The sequence below is a fragment of the Schistocerca serialis genome, chromosome 2 (genome assembly GCF_023864345.2).
Source record: "Schistocerca serialis cubense isolate TAMUIC-IGC-003099 chromosome 2, iqSchSeri2.2, whole genome shotgun sequence".
Taxonomy (NCBI): Eukaryota; Metazoa; Arthropoda; class Insecta; order Orthoptera; family Acrididae; genus Schistocerca; species Schistocerca serialis.
The window spans coordinates 439,105,028-439,120,398 of NC_064639.1; the positions used below are offsets into that span (position 1 = coordinate 439,105,028).

The window sequence follows — 15,371 nt, forward strand, 5'->3', positions numbered from 1 at the left end:
ACCTCAGCAGTTAAGTCCCATAAGATTTCACACACATTTGAACATTTTTGATGGAGATTGGCGCGCAGACAGAATCCCTTGCTTACACCGTAAAACTTCGTAGCTCTTCGTACATCTTCGGCAATTTAACAGTATTCATTTGTTTACTAAATTAACTGGTTTTTGCACAGAAGTATCATCGCTCTAAAGCCCTGACGAACTGAAAGTTCCTCCTAATATTTGCTACGTCAAAAATGGAGCTTAAGAACTAATATTTAAAAAAGAAAGTTCTGAGTTTCAAGCTAGAGCATTTGTGGTTCCCCTACGTATTTAATGGCAAGCAGGATTCGGTCTCAAGTCTCTTGTACTTCTCCCCACTCCTCTGATTCATTACCGCGCCGTATGGTTCACTCGTCACCACTACCATTGTGGGAACCTGCTTCCTACACGTCGCCATCGTATTTCGCAGCACTGCTTAAGGCAGCGAATTACTTCTGCAATCTGCCGAGTTCTAGTGAACGTAAAATTTAGAAAATAAAATACATTGCAAAACAGGAGAAACCTCACTTAGCCCAAACGAATGAGGACTGGGAATGAAATGAGCTGTAGCCTCTCTGAAGCAACCACTCCATCACTCAACTGAAGTTATTTACGGAAACTTTGGAAAACTTTAATCAGGGTGGTCGTACACCTCCGGAATGCCCCAGTGTGTACCGCCTCACTCAGCAGCGCTCCCCCCCCCCCCCGTTTGCTGGTTTATTAATAGATTTGTTAATGAGCGCCACTGCGGCAGCTCTCGGTCGGTTGTTTCATTGTCCTGCGATCACTCGTTTTTCACGGTAGCCGTCTCCAGTAGCGAAAGTTTAATTATAGCCAACCTGTAATATAACAAGTAAAACCAAATATATCACTTTCTAGTTCATATTAATCAAAAACCTTATTATAATAAAATCATTATGTTAATTATATACAGTAGCGTACGTAGTGCAGGTGGCGAAGTTCTCCGTGGCACTGTGCAACGTACAAGTCACTGCAAACTTCCTATTTCTTTGCGTTTTCCTGAGATATTCAAACTGTGCGGGACGGGGACTGGAACTCGATCACATTGCCTTTCCAGAATTCAAGCTATGTGCAAGGAGATGAGTCGTGCCTGAACAGCCCAGTCAGCAGGGGATTTCTCGCGATCAGCAGTGGATTTTCCGCGAAAAGCAAACGTTTTGGATTTGAGTTCCATACGGCACACAGTTTTAATATGCCAGCAAGTTCCAAAACATGTTACACTCCGTTGCAGAGTGGAAGATTCATTATGATCCATTTCTTTGCTTCGAAGTCTTTTGTTCACGTCCTGATGTATGTTTGCGGCTTTGCCTTTTACGCCTTTTTTTAGAGGTTAGTCTGAGTCTTTTCACCTGGTATTGAGTCTCCCTATGTTTTTTTTGTCCTGTTACCTTGTATTTATATTGTTTTTTCGGTCGTGTCAATGGCCCACCCTACGGATGTACTCTGTATATTTTATAATTTAGAGACATCAATCCTAAGTCTGCTCGTATTTCTGTATTTTGCTTTAGACCTTGTCTTTTATATCCTGCTACAAGTCTGAGAAATCTCATTTTCACACTTTAAATTCCTAGTATATACTTTTGCGATGTTATCTGGGTTTCGCTTACATACTACTGGGAGTGATATGTTTTGTATAATTTCCTAATCGTATCTTTCGATACTTTACCCATCGGGATAGCAAGGCGTGTTAAAACGTCGCTTCGCTGATCGATTCCGCCCGGCGTGTTAAGGACGCACGTCGCTGTGGAGGCCACCCCGGATGTGATTTTTAACTGGTTTCTCATATCCCACTAGGTGAATACTGGGCTGGTAACCAAGTCTCACGCCAGTTACACGATTGGCAATCATTTAGAAAACTTTCAAAGTGGTAAATCAGCAATCAGTCGTCATTACCGTCCTGGCTTTATTAGAGCAGATCCTGATATCGGGTATTAACTAGTCATTATGAATGTTAAAAATACAAGAAGTACGTAGTCAGAACATAGCACACAAAAATTACAACTCATGATATAATCTACAGTATATCACTTGAGCATTAAACTACACTCCATTATTTCGGAGTTGTTGTACGTGCCCTAGTAGTCTACACCTGTTGTTCAGGATCTTGTTACAGCTCATTAGAGACTGCTGTTTTATGAAGGTACGCTTTCAAAGAACACAGTGGTTGGCTGTGTGGCAATATGAACTATGTAATATATAACCTTCTTAGTAAAGTAATTATTGCATCCCGGAGAGGGGCGGGGGGAAGATATAGGGGGGGGGGGGGGGGTGACAGGAAGGGCATCCCCTGAAACTAACCAAGTCAAATCCGTTCATAACAACGCCAAGCCGGCCGTTGTGACCGAGCGGTTCTCGGCGCTCCAGTCAGGTTCAAATGGTTCAAATGTCTCTAAGCACTATGGGACTTAACATCTGAGGTCATCAGTCCCCTAGACTTAGAACTACTTAAACCTAACTAACCTAAGGACATCACACACATCCATGCCCGAGGCAGGATTCGAACCTGCGACCGTAGCAGTCGCGCGGTTCCGGACTGAGCGCCTAGAACAGCTAGACCACCGCGGCCGGCTCCAGTCCGGAACCGCGCTGCTGTTACGGTGGCAGGTTCGAATCTTGCCTCGGGCATGGATGTGTGTGATGTCCTTAGGTTAGTTTGGTTTAAGCAGTTCTAAGTCTAGGGGACTGATGACCTCAGATGTTAAGTCCCATAGTGCTTAGAGACATTTGAACCATTTGAACACTGCCGACCTGTACACACTCTGGAGGAAGACACAAGAAAATGGAGGAAAAAGGAAGTGTCTTTCCTTCCTTTCGATTGCAGTGCTCGAAGGACCTCTCATTACGTTGAATTACTCTGTATTATGTTGAGAAGCAGTTTCCTCTTCACATGGTGTATTGCATCCTAGTTAAAATCTGCTCTGCTATCTACCCCATTTATCAGAGTTTTGAACCTGATTTCTTTTTCGCATAAAATTCGATTATGTTTGTTTTGTTATTAGATAGCTGCAAGTTTGTCGATGTCAGGTAAGAAATAAACACGGTTTCCTACTATGTCTACGGTCCTGTTGGAAAGATGATTGCTCTTCGAGTACGCTTATATGTGAAAACACTCAACAATGCACAGGTCTTTACAGTCACACTGTGTAACGTTGCATGGCGTTACTAGTGGTAAACTGCAGTTTCCATGCATGCAGCTACCACGCACGTGATATAAAAAGGGCTGTGTGTGTAATGCTTCTGATGGGTGGATTTCGCAGCAGCGATAGTATTTCTGGGTAGCGACACGGGCTGGAACTAGTTGTTTGTTTGTGTGTCTGTGTTTGGGAGGGATGGAGGGGTGAGCGAGGATTCTGCTCTTCGCGGAACCAGTAATGCCCGGCCAGCATTCATTACGCGTCACAGGAAACTCCATATCTTCTTGGAAATGATCACGATGTTTCCATAGCCCGAACTGATAAGCTCTTTTTTTACACAGTTAATCCACTGCCGTAAATTCATAAACTCGTAGGTCGCCTGTACGGAGGTGCTGCGTTTCCAGACACGGTTTTGTACAGGTTGACGTTTCCGGCGTTGCTGCGATCACAAATCGTTTTTACGGGATCTTTTGGCTAGTTTGTTTTATTACTCTACCTCTTTCTGTTATGTTATCATCTTCATCCTCATCATTCAGACATCAGGAAAAATTCTTCCTTAGGCAAAATATTTTGTTCTGTTGTCTGAGGTGTCTAGAACTACGACTGAGCATTTTTCAAATTACTGAAGTGCATTATACCGGGAGCGTCTTGATTCCTTACTTTGTTGCACACTGGTGGCTATTAAACTTCAACACCAGGAAGAATAGCAGATAAGGAAATTTTACTAGTGATTGTGAGTGCACAGTATAGTGAGAAGAATACAGGGTGTTTATAAATTAGTTACACAAAAGTAACCTTTAATTGTGAACATAGATAACTTACAGAAATATTTGCTACACCATTGAATGCAGTATATCTTTAAGTTTTATTTACAAATGTTCATTTTGGTCACCTATTGTAACACGACAACTGTTCTATTTGTGATCAGCTTCCTATCAAATCTTATGAAGCAGGTCTTGATGTATGGTCGTCCCAGTTCGTCGACGTTTTGCGGAAGTGGAGGAACAAACACTCTGTCTTTAATGTAACCCCGTATACAGAAAATCGTCTTCAGTCTTCTATTTGTTAAACATTTCTACACAAAACTCAGCTCGTTTTTCTTTGTCACTTTCTCTTAAGAACTGCAGAATTTCTAATTTGGTGTTTGAAATACAGGCGTTTCCGTAACACCTTCCACGCTGTAACACTAGGCATATTCCATTCTAATCTGGAAGCCACTTTGATTTATCCGGACTATAGATATAGGACTGCCTAACTTATTCAATTGCTGTTGACCGAACCTGACCTGGCGTTCTTTGGGATACACAGCCAGTTTCGGCGAAACGACTGCACCAATTAATAGCAGTTTGTCTTTGAGATGATGGCATGCGATATTTTGTTCTGAATCATCTCTGAACTATAGTAGAGCATTTGGATTCATGAAACCGTAAACAACACTGTGCTCGTTCTGCTCCGTTAAACAACTCTATGAGGGCTGTTGGAATAACTCACTCGAGCACGCCACCTAGCGGGAACCTGAGAACTAACAGTGTTAAGCGGGAATAAAACTTGAAGACATACTGCGTTCAGTGCTCTGTCAAACATTTCTGTAAGTTATTTAGCATTTTCAGAACTAAAGGTTACTTTTGTGTAACTAATTTATAAACAGCCTGTACATGATTAAATTTGTTGGTGATTTAGGCACACGCAGGGGGCGAAATTTTGCCCCGGAGCTGCCTGCCACCTCTTACAGTAGGAATGGCTTTAACGAGGCTGGTCATTGACTCGAACTGAGCTTGCATGACGGGTATGGGTGCGTAATTCCTTGCTGCACCAGTTCTGAGTCTGACTTCATCAATCGTAGTGCCCTTTGATCAGATGTTTTCTCCGGGTGACAGATCTTGCGAACGTGCTGGTCAGCGGAACAATCGACCGTTCTCTGCATAGAAGTAGGTCAGGACTGCGTGACCAATATGCGGGCTTGCGTTATCATGATGAAAAAATACCTCACGAAGACCTGGAAGATAGAGCTCAGCCACCGGTCACATAACACGTCAGAAATTTAACGCCTGTTGACCAAATTACCGGCTATATGAGCCAGCGGTGACCGTGTGGTGCACCCAGTGACAACCCATAACATCACACCAAACGCTGAGTCTGTACGTCGATGGTGTGTGCAATTTGTGAAGATTCCGTCTTCTCGGAGCTTCCAGACACGAATATGTCCACAGTGATGCTGTAATCAGAACAGGGAGTCATCCGGAAAGGTGACGTCGTGCTACGCCCATGTCTAGTTTTTCTGTTGAACACCACAGTCTTCGCGCCTCTCTCTGTTGCCGCCAAGGGAAGCACCAGCTGTGATCGCTTTACTAAGAGTCCGTTGTCTTGCAGACGTGGTCACACTGTCTGCATGGATTCTTTGCTTGTTGAAAACACACTATGTGACATGCCTGTACCTTCTTACAAGGCCGAAATAACAGTACCTCTCCTATCGAGCGCTAGTCGCGTGGGGCTATTCAAGTCCTGCATGGCGTTGAGTAATAGCTTCTTGAAACCGTTAGTTTCATATCAGCATGTCAGTTGTGGGATATCGACCAATGCAAGCAGCAATATCGAGAAACGATGAACCATAATCTTCATAGACTACGATCCTGATGCTCTAGACTTATGACAGGCGGAGGTAGACGATTCTCCTTCTTACACGAGTCATAGCACCATCTTCTCTTAAGCAGCCAACATTCAGATGTGATGAGGAAACTGATTCATGAACTTTACTTACATACAGAAAGTAATCGGTGTTATTCCAAGCTATTTTGTGCTGTTGGGTTGAAATGGTAATCATTAGCGTATCCAAGCATGTAGCAAGATTCGGGCCAATCTGAAACTTGTTTCAAACTGTCTTCCTGGTGTTACAGTTTTAATGGTCAGTAGTGTATCAGTTGTTCAGAGAATAGTGTTACAGATTGTACAACTTTATTCTCAATATTCCATTTGCATTCACACAGAGAGTTTAATTTGTTTCCTTCCGAAAATTAATAATTTCTTTAGCATCTAGTACACAAATTCTTTTTTGGCCTAGTCTCATAATTTTTGTATTTGTCATGTTACTTTTTGGCACTCACTGCGGATAGCTTATTCAATTGGAATATCCTTGATTCTACGCTTATTTCATCATAGTCATTTTAAGGGCTCACTTTGTCTTCTTCACCTCTATATTTTCGGAAATTTGATGGTAAATGCATTAGTGTACAAGCTGTCCTTGTATCCTAGAGTGACATTTCACAATGTTGAACTATTATCACTATTTCTAATATGAAAATGCTGTGTTAAGATTTATTCCAAAATTTTATTACCGTCTATTGCCACATGTATCTTCCTTTACAATGATAACCAGTTTCGTTTATATTTTGAACTTTACCTAATTAGTTAAATAAAAGACCCGCTAAGTTTGATGTTATATAACTAGTGTGAAACACACATGTCATAAACATAACAGTGTATAATTTATCCATCATACTTGCATACCAACCCTTCAGTTTTATGTACTGTGCGCAGCTTCCGCAAATCACTATTGTCTATAAATTATATAGTCAGAAATTATAAAAAAAATCTGACCAAGCGTATTAGCGGGTGTTGCCCTTTATATGTGGTACGTCAGGAAGACAGTCGTCCTCTTAAAACAAAACATTATCTACTATATAGCACGACATCATAGTTGGTCTTTTCTTGTGTATTGCTGTTAACTTGTGTCTTCAAAGTCGGTGCCGTCTCTTTCCTAGGATTTTTCCCATCGTATTGGGTCCACTATTTTCATGAACGTAACAGCAGCATAAGCATCAGTCGCAGCTTGATTTTAGTTCTTCCGTCAAATTGCATCAGATCTCACAATCTATAACTGGCGTTATATTATCTTACTGAATTTAACCACGGTATTTTTAACGATTTTCTTATTCAATCTCATTCAAAGTTATTTACTCCCTTCTGAAACATACCACAGGCGGTACATGGGAAAAAGAGACTTGCAGATGTTGAAGTGTTTCCGTTATGTCACGCAAAGCTGCTGTTAAGAGTTGCACATGAGTAATATTTAGGTTGCCAGTCCAAATTTAAGTAAACACGATTATGATTAGTAACTTAAATTTCTTCTATAACTGTGTCATGAGGAAGCTATTTAAGGAAGTCAGTCCTTCACTGCAGTATTAATATTGTACAATGCTGTGGGATACGTATTATCAAGAAAATCACTCTCTCATATTAACGATTGCGATTATAACCTGAATCATTCTGAAAAAAAAGCAATATATAAAGATAGCCTACTTTCCTTACACAGATGTTTTATTGGCACACGCCAGAATACTTGTTACTAAACAAAATTTAAACATTTATCTTAAATGTTTATTTTCTAGTGCATCAGAATCAAGCTGTTTTCAAATGATTGACTAACGTTTTATGAAATTCGTATGTCAGCTCAATACTGCAAAACAGCTCACTTGAAATATGTTTAGCCAGTAATTTTTTTCAGCCAACTAAATTTTTTCTTAAGCATCTGCTGATCTCTGACACTTTCTGTTAGGATTAATTATGCAATAATTATGTCACTCCAGTTGAAATGCTAAGGTATATTTTAGGAGTCGGACCAAGATACAATCACAGATAACATGAGTCAATAACAGCCCAGATACACAAGTAAATTAAATTTTGGCGCCACATTCATAAAAGAGTACATAATAAATACAACGTCCGTGAGTGTACACTGGAACAGCCTCAGCGTTTGCATAGCTCACACACAGCTATTCTGATTACCAGTCCTAATACAGCACGTAATCGTCCCACATTTTTACATGCGGGACCAAAATCCATCGGGGACTCTAATTCCTAATAACATTAGATACACTCCTGTGCAAAACCTACCGAGGCAAGCAACTCTCACATGATATGTCACTGCCGTGTAATATACTGAATAGCCAGAACATTATAACCGACATACTATCGATATAAATCCTTCCAGGCGACAGCAACATCACCTGACGAGGAATGACTGCTAGTCAGACACACCCTCCATCTTCCACATTGGAACACTTTTGCCCCCTTAACACACAGGGATTTCCGTCTAGCTTTTTCCATCTTATCGTTATAGTTGTAACTGTCAACTCTACACAGGGGCCAATAAACTATAAATATTTCTTTCGTTTACGTACGTTACACATACAGAAACTGTCCATGTTCAATACCGAACCATAAATAAATATCAATAGGTGCAAATCATGCACAAAATACAGGTAAAACATTATTTGCCGGCCGGAGTGGCCGAGCGATTCTATGTGCTACAGTCAGGTTCGACCCCTGCCTCGGGCATAGATGTGTGTGATGTTCTTAGGTTAGTTAGGCTTAAGTAGTTTTAAGTTCTAGGCGACTGATGACCTCAGAAGTTAAGTCCCATAGTGCTCAGAGCTATTTTTAGAACCTAATAACTTCAACAGCAGTCTGTGGCACCTGTCACTGAAGGAATTTTTCACGCAAATGACGTTATGATAAAACACAGTTACATCTACGTCGATAAAGGTGACGTTTAAGTTACGGAACGCCGCCCAATCACTGCAACGGTCAGGACCGCAGTTGGTTTTGTAGATGCAGGTACGATACTGTAGACGCACGTTGCGTTGTAGAGTGACGTAACACGCATGAACGCCTTTGTGTTTCAGGACACAGTATGGCCGCAGGAGTGCCGCTTCACTCAGGAGGAATTCTGCTGCCGCTCGTTGTCCTGTCCGCCATCTTTCTACAAGTCACCCCTGGTAAGTACGACAGCTTCCCTACCTACTCGCTGTGGCCCATCAGTAATGCTGCCACGTAATGTTTTCTCATTTGGCTTGACAAACGTAACCACTTCAAAAACATATGCAATTGCAGAGTATTCACTTTTATTCGGTGTGGTTTTCTAATGATGATTTCTACCGAGAAGGTTCTTAGAAGATATGGACAATTCATTTTCTTTTACTACGCAGTACACACGCGCCGATGCAAGGGGGGAAGGGGTGTTATGTGGGTCATGCCCTAAACGCTCTTCACCTCACCCTGCCCCACCCAAAGATCACTAAAAGTATACCTATTTCTAACAAGTCTTTATCAGATCGTTTTCTTGTCTGTCTGAATGATCATTACAAATTTTGCAATTGATTTGAAGCTAATTTCCCGATGAGCTAGAAACTTAAATTTTTAAGATAGCTCAGACTGGATGACAAAGTAATGTAAGCTTTCCTTCTTGTCTGTTCGTCGTGGGTGGTGGAGGTGCTGAAAAGATTGGTTACGGCTGACATCTTGGCTACTCTAAAGGACAAGCTGTGTGGATAGTATCAGAATGTGTTGGAGGCGGTATGCGAGCGGATGGGCAAGGCTGAACAGAGAGAGGGTCTAAGAAATTATGTACAGACAGGAGGAGGAGGACATGAGTGCAATGTATGTGACATATGTACACAGGTCAAGCTGCAGGCAGAAAACTAGTAATATATATATAGGGTGATTCACGAAGATGTGCAAATATTTTATTATGTTATTTAGGTCCGCAAATGTTTAGTTACTGAGATACGGCTAATAAAAGATTTTGCCTGAAGTTTAGCAACTTCGCTAATATGAAGCCATCACAAAACTGTACGACGTTAAAGTAAAGCACAATTTCCATTTATTTAGTTGTTATTGATCTGATGAAACCAAGAAAACATGTCCCAAACGAGTATCTGCAGTAGTTTTCGAGAGCATCCAGAGAAGCAAAGAAGTAATTTCGTAAAATTTTTAATTTATTTACTACTTGCCCAATTTGTTTTTTAAATTCCAGACAATTGCACAAAGTTTTCAACAGAAGTTGTAGAGAATTTAATTTTGGAAAAATGATGGTAATAACGTTAACTGAAAATACATGAATGTGTCAGATTATCTGCTTTTATTTATACCATAGGACATGTGAATTAATGTTAAACGAAAAAAAACCTCAGTGTTAAGGAAGTTGTACAGTGTACATACAATTTCACAATGCATCCCCAATAATTGTTCAAAAATGTCTCCACCGAGTTCAGTGCATTTAGCTGCACATATATGAAGAGATTTTGTTGCCCGTTTTAGTTGTTCAAAATGGTTCAAATGGCTCTGAGCACTATGGGACTCAACTGCTGCGGTCATTAGTCCCCTAGAACTTAGAACTAGTTAAACCTAACCTAACCTAAGGACATCACAAACATCCATGCCCGAGGCAGGATTCGAACCTGCGACCGTAGCGGTCTTGCGGTTCCAGACTGCAGCGCCTTTAACCGCACGGCCACTTCGGCCGGCCGTTTTAGTTGTTCTTAATTTCGTCTTGCTTCTCTGGATTTTCTGCAAAACAACTGCAGATACGCGTATGGGACTTGTTTTATTAGATTCACCAGACCAATAACAACACAATAAATGGAAGTCGCGTTTTACTTTAACCTCGTACACTTTTGCGATGACTTCATATTAGCGAAGTTGCTAAATTTCAGGTAAAATCTTTTATTAGCCGTAACTCCGTAACTAAACATTTGCGAACCTATGTTTATATGAACGTTTTTCTTTAGTTTTACTTGTAGAATAACATATTAAAATAATACTTAAATAAAAAACACGATCTCATCAAAATGTTTAAAATACAATCAGGAATTTCACACACATAAGACTTAAACTCAGAAAATAATTACTTAAATAAAAGTAAATTTTTAATATAATGTAGTTTGAAATCAGGCTAAAAAGCGTAATTTAATTTCTCTTAGGCCCATAAAAATCTGTAAAGCCATACAGATAGCCCTGGAAATTTGTGCTTATGAACTTTTAATAGCTATGACAAAACGTGTAAGACTTATTACGAAAAACATGGGGCACATGAGTCAGATAACAGGAAGTGAACTGTTCAAGTATCAGGCATGTAGCGTGTGCGTTCCATGTTTTTTATTGTAAAACTTACAGGTATTGTTACAGCTAATAAAAATTCAGAAGAACATCTTTTCAGGGCTATCAGTATTGGATTGAGAATCTGTATGCGATTAGAACAAATAATTTTATGCTTTTTGCCCATTGTCATATTAAAAACACATTTTTATGTAAATAATTATTACATATACGAATTCGAAAATGCGGCAGTTAACTTTTGGAGCATAAGAGACTAAACAGCATGAAAATTAAGTCTCGATAATGGCCAAGAACTCTAGAAAATAAAAGCCAGCAAAACACAGGCGGTTAAACAAAGCAAGACGGAAAGATAAAAGTTGTCCTTCAGGAAATAATAGAACGGACTTTGTAGTAGTGTAGTACAACAATACCTAACTAACATACTGACTTAAATAGCACATGTTTATAGTAGGTACTCGACCGCACAAAGCTTTCGTTTGCGACGAAGTTTGTCAGTTAAACTGATTGGTCTGTTCTCTTGGTTATACAGTAGGCTCTTGCCAACATAAGAAAAATTTTTTACACTTGTTTCACTGTGTGAAAATTGAAAAATCGTATCCAAGCGGAAAATCTATTTCGTATTCTCCCGCGGGCGGCAGCCGTCAGCACGGGCCACCTGGCGGTAGAAGCTGGAACGACTACGTAGGCCAGCTGCCATCGTTCAATAACAGATGGCGCAGGATGCGCTTTCTGTCACGGCAGCATTTAGCCTTCGGCTGTCACGCTTCGGCTCTTCCGTATTAATGGAGCAATACGTCCATCGAGTGCAGGCAGCTCTGGTAGCTAATGGTCATAAAACATTTAAAGAATTTCGCTGAAAGCAATAGATAGATTTAGTCTGATTCACAGACCAGGATAGGTTTCCCTGTAGTTTCCGCTGACACGGTAAAACTCGTAACAGCACCGACTCGTATTGGGATCAATGATTCTGCTACCGTCTTTATCCCTCCTCGTATGGAATTTGAAATCAGATTGTTATTACTACTATGATATACGAAAATGTGAGTTTATATCGTCATCACCGTAAGAAGATGACAGAAAATAAAGTCGTCACGGATACGGCAAAGCAATAGGGATAAAGCTAATTGGGTCGCACAGTTCTAAATAGAATGGCCTATTCTGGGGTGATGGGGGGTGGTGGGGGATGGAGGAGGGTCCAACCTCCATCCGAAGATCTTGAATTAGTTTTTCCATTGGCTCTCTGAATTAGCGGTATGGTTCCTGCTCTAAATCGCATTCGACTACCTGTCCCACTTCTTTTCAAACTAGTCTTGTAGGTGAGACCTTAGCTTTTCGCGGCAAATTGAATGTTCAAATAACTTAGGGGTTTGCTGCCTGGTGACGTCGTCGACCACCGCCGATATTTCGACAGGAGCACACACTGCCATCCTGAAGGCAGTTGTGCCTTGAGAATGGCAGGGTGTGCTGCTGTCGAAATATCGGCGGTGGTCGACGACGTCACCCGGCAGCAAACCCGTAAGATATTTGAATAGACCTGTAGGTATTTAACTACCTGTATGTATAAATTATGTTTTTTTTGTTGTTCTTGAACCGTAGTACGATAGCATAAAAACATAATTAAAACTACTGGCGCTGCTGCTGCCACCACATCAATGGAGCACACGTTGCCAGTTGATTGATGCTATGTAATATATCACAGCTATTAATATTGGGTTTCTGATAGCGATCATCAGATCAAAAAATTAAAAAATAAACAATATTCTTGGCAATAAATTTACATAACACCAAAACGGACCTGTCCAATACGTGAAAAAGTGAACAATTTACGTAACAAGTACAAAGTGTCACATAGGCCTGTAATCAATACGTAAAAGAGCAAGAGCAGGGAGTGTACATTCAAAGAGGATGTATAAAATAACAATAAATTTATAAGCCATATATCACCTCGTTACAGATAACAGAACCTAATATACAACGCACGCTAAAATAGAAGCTTAAAAAAATGTAAATTGTGCTGGAAGGCTGCATTTCTAGCATTTGATCATAAATGTATCATATGAAAAGCTGAATATCGTATGGTAAGTAGAAGGCGCAAATTCCTGTGAAGGAAGCATGAATGAAGACCTTGTTAGCCGCGCGGCATTCACGTTCACCGATCGCACAGCTGCGGAGGCAGACTCCTTTACGGAAATAGAATCAACTGATGCAGATGACGTAGTATACTCCTGACTTATTCGCAGCGTTCAAATGACCGTCTGCTGGTTCATCTTTAGGAACAGTGATAGCAAGTGAACGCTCATTACTGCTTACTGTTAGGGTAGAAAATGCAGACAACCACCTAGTCACTTAGATTTTAGGGTGGAACTCGAATAAAACAGTCATAGCGTAGAGCCAAGGTCTTCCTTTGAGCGCCACAGAGTAAGGGCAGAAAGAGAGAAGAAATATATCCTCATTTTGATACTCGAGCAGTTCTGGGGAACACAATGGTAAGCACCACTGCCGTGTATTTTGAGATATAGGGCAATCGAAGCTACCTCCGAGTAGCACACTATAATACATTGGGAAGAAGATCTCATTTCACTACACAAATATCAGGGCAATGCTTCATGGTAAACACTACTGGCTGCCTACTGCGGTAACGTAATGGTAAGCAACAGGTAAAATGGCCGGTGCTAAGAAGGACCAGTGTACTTTTTCCGAGATTACAGCCACATTTGGCCAAAAAAAAAAAAAAAAAAAAAAAAAAAAAAAAAAGTTCTTAATGATCCTAATATCTCCGATCAGGATCCTTGGTACATACCTAACGACTTAAATCTCTTAGAGGAATGTGAGATTGCAAATTTGTTATACGTCTTTAGTATGTTTCACGACTGCCTGAAATGCATGAAATATTAGATTATTTTATGGCTACTGTTGAGGGCTTGACGGTGTGTCTACAGGGTGGTCCATTGATCGTGATCGGGCCAAATATCTCACGAAATAAGCGTCAAACGAAAAAAACTACAAAGAACGAAACTTGTCTAGCTTGAAGGGGGAAACCAGATGGAGCTATGGTTGGCCCGCTAGATGCACTGCCATAGGTCAAACGGATATCAACTGCGTTTTTTTTTAATGGGAACCCCCATTTTTATTGCATGTTTGTGTAGTACATAAAGAAATATGAATGTTTTAGTTGGACCACTTTTCTCGCTTTGTGATAGATGGCGCTGTAATAGTCACAAACATATGGCTCACATTTTTAGACGAACAGTTGGTAACAGGTACGTTTTTTAAATTAAAATATAGAACGTAGGTACGTTTGAGAATTTTATTTCCGTTGTTTCAATGTGATACATGTACCTTTGTGAACTTATCATTTCTTAGAACGCATACTGTTACAGCGTGATTACCTATAAATACCACATTAATGCAATAAATGCTCAAAATGATGTCCGTCAACCTCAATGCATTTGGCAATACGTTTAGCGACATTCCTCTCAACAGCGAGTAGTTCGCCTTCCGTAATGTTCGCACATGCATTGACAATGCGCTGACGCATGTTGTCAGGCGTTGTCGGTGGATCACGATAGCAAATATCCTTCAACTTTCCCCACAGAAAGAAATCCGGGGATGTCAGATTCGGTGAACGTGCAGGCCATGGTATGGTGCTTCGACGACCTATCCACCTATCATGAAATATGCTATTCAGTACCGCTTCAACCGCAAGAAAGCTATGTGCCGGACATCCATCATGTTGGAAATACATCGCCATTCTGTCATGCAGTGAAACATCTTGTAGTAACATCGGTAGAACATTACGTAGGAAATCAGCATACATTGCACCATTTAGATTGCCATCGATAAAATTATCCTTTCTCCCATAATGCCGCACCATACATTAACCCGCCAAGGTCGCTGATGTTTCACTTGTCGCAACCATCGTAGATTTTCCGTTGCTCAATAGTGCATATTATGCCGGTTTACGTTACCGCTGTTGGTGAATGACGCTTCATCGCTAAATAGAACGCGTGCAAAAAATCTGTCATCGTCCCGTAATTTCTCTTGTGCCCAGTGGCAGAACTGTGCACGACGTTCAAAGTCGTCGCCATGCAATTCCTAGTGCATAGAAATATGGTACCGGTGCAATCGATGTTGATGTAGCATTCTCAACACTGACGTTTTTGAGATTCCCGATTCTCGCGCAATTTGTCTGCTACTGATGTGCGGATTAGCTGCGACAGAAGCTAAAACACCTACTTGGGTATCATCATTTGTTGCAGGCTGTGGTTGACGTTTCACATGTGGATGAACACTTGCTGTTTCCTT

At 40.8% G+C, this 15,371-nt stretch overlaps 1 protein-coding gene across 1 annotated transcript in view; it reads left to right on the plus strand.

Annotated features, from left to right (window-relative positions):
• The window catches only part of LOC126456044 (tolloid-like protein 1), a 1,300,043-nt gene that overhangs the window by 663,376 nt on the left and 621,296 nt on the right, over positions 1-15,371 (plus strand). The window contains exon 3 of the mRNA XM_050091798.1: positions 8,855-8,947. Within this exon, the coding sequence (XP_049947755.1) occupies positions 8,863-8,947 (85 nt within the window). The 5' untranslated portion in view covers positions 8,855-8,862. The remainder of the gene's footprint in view (positions 1-8,854; positions 8,948-15,371) is intronic.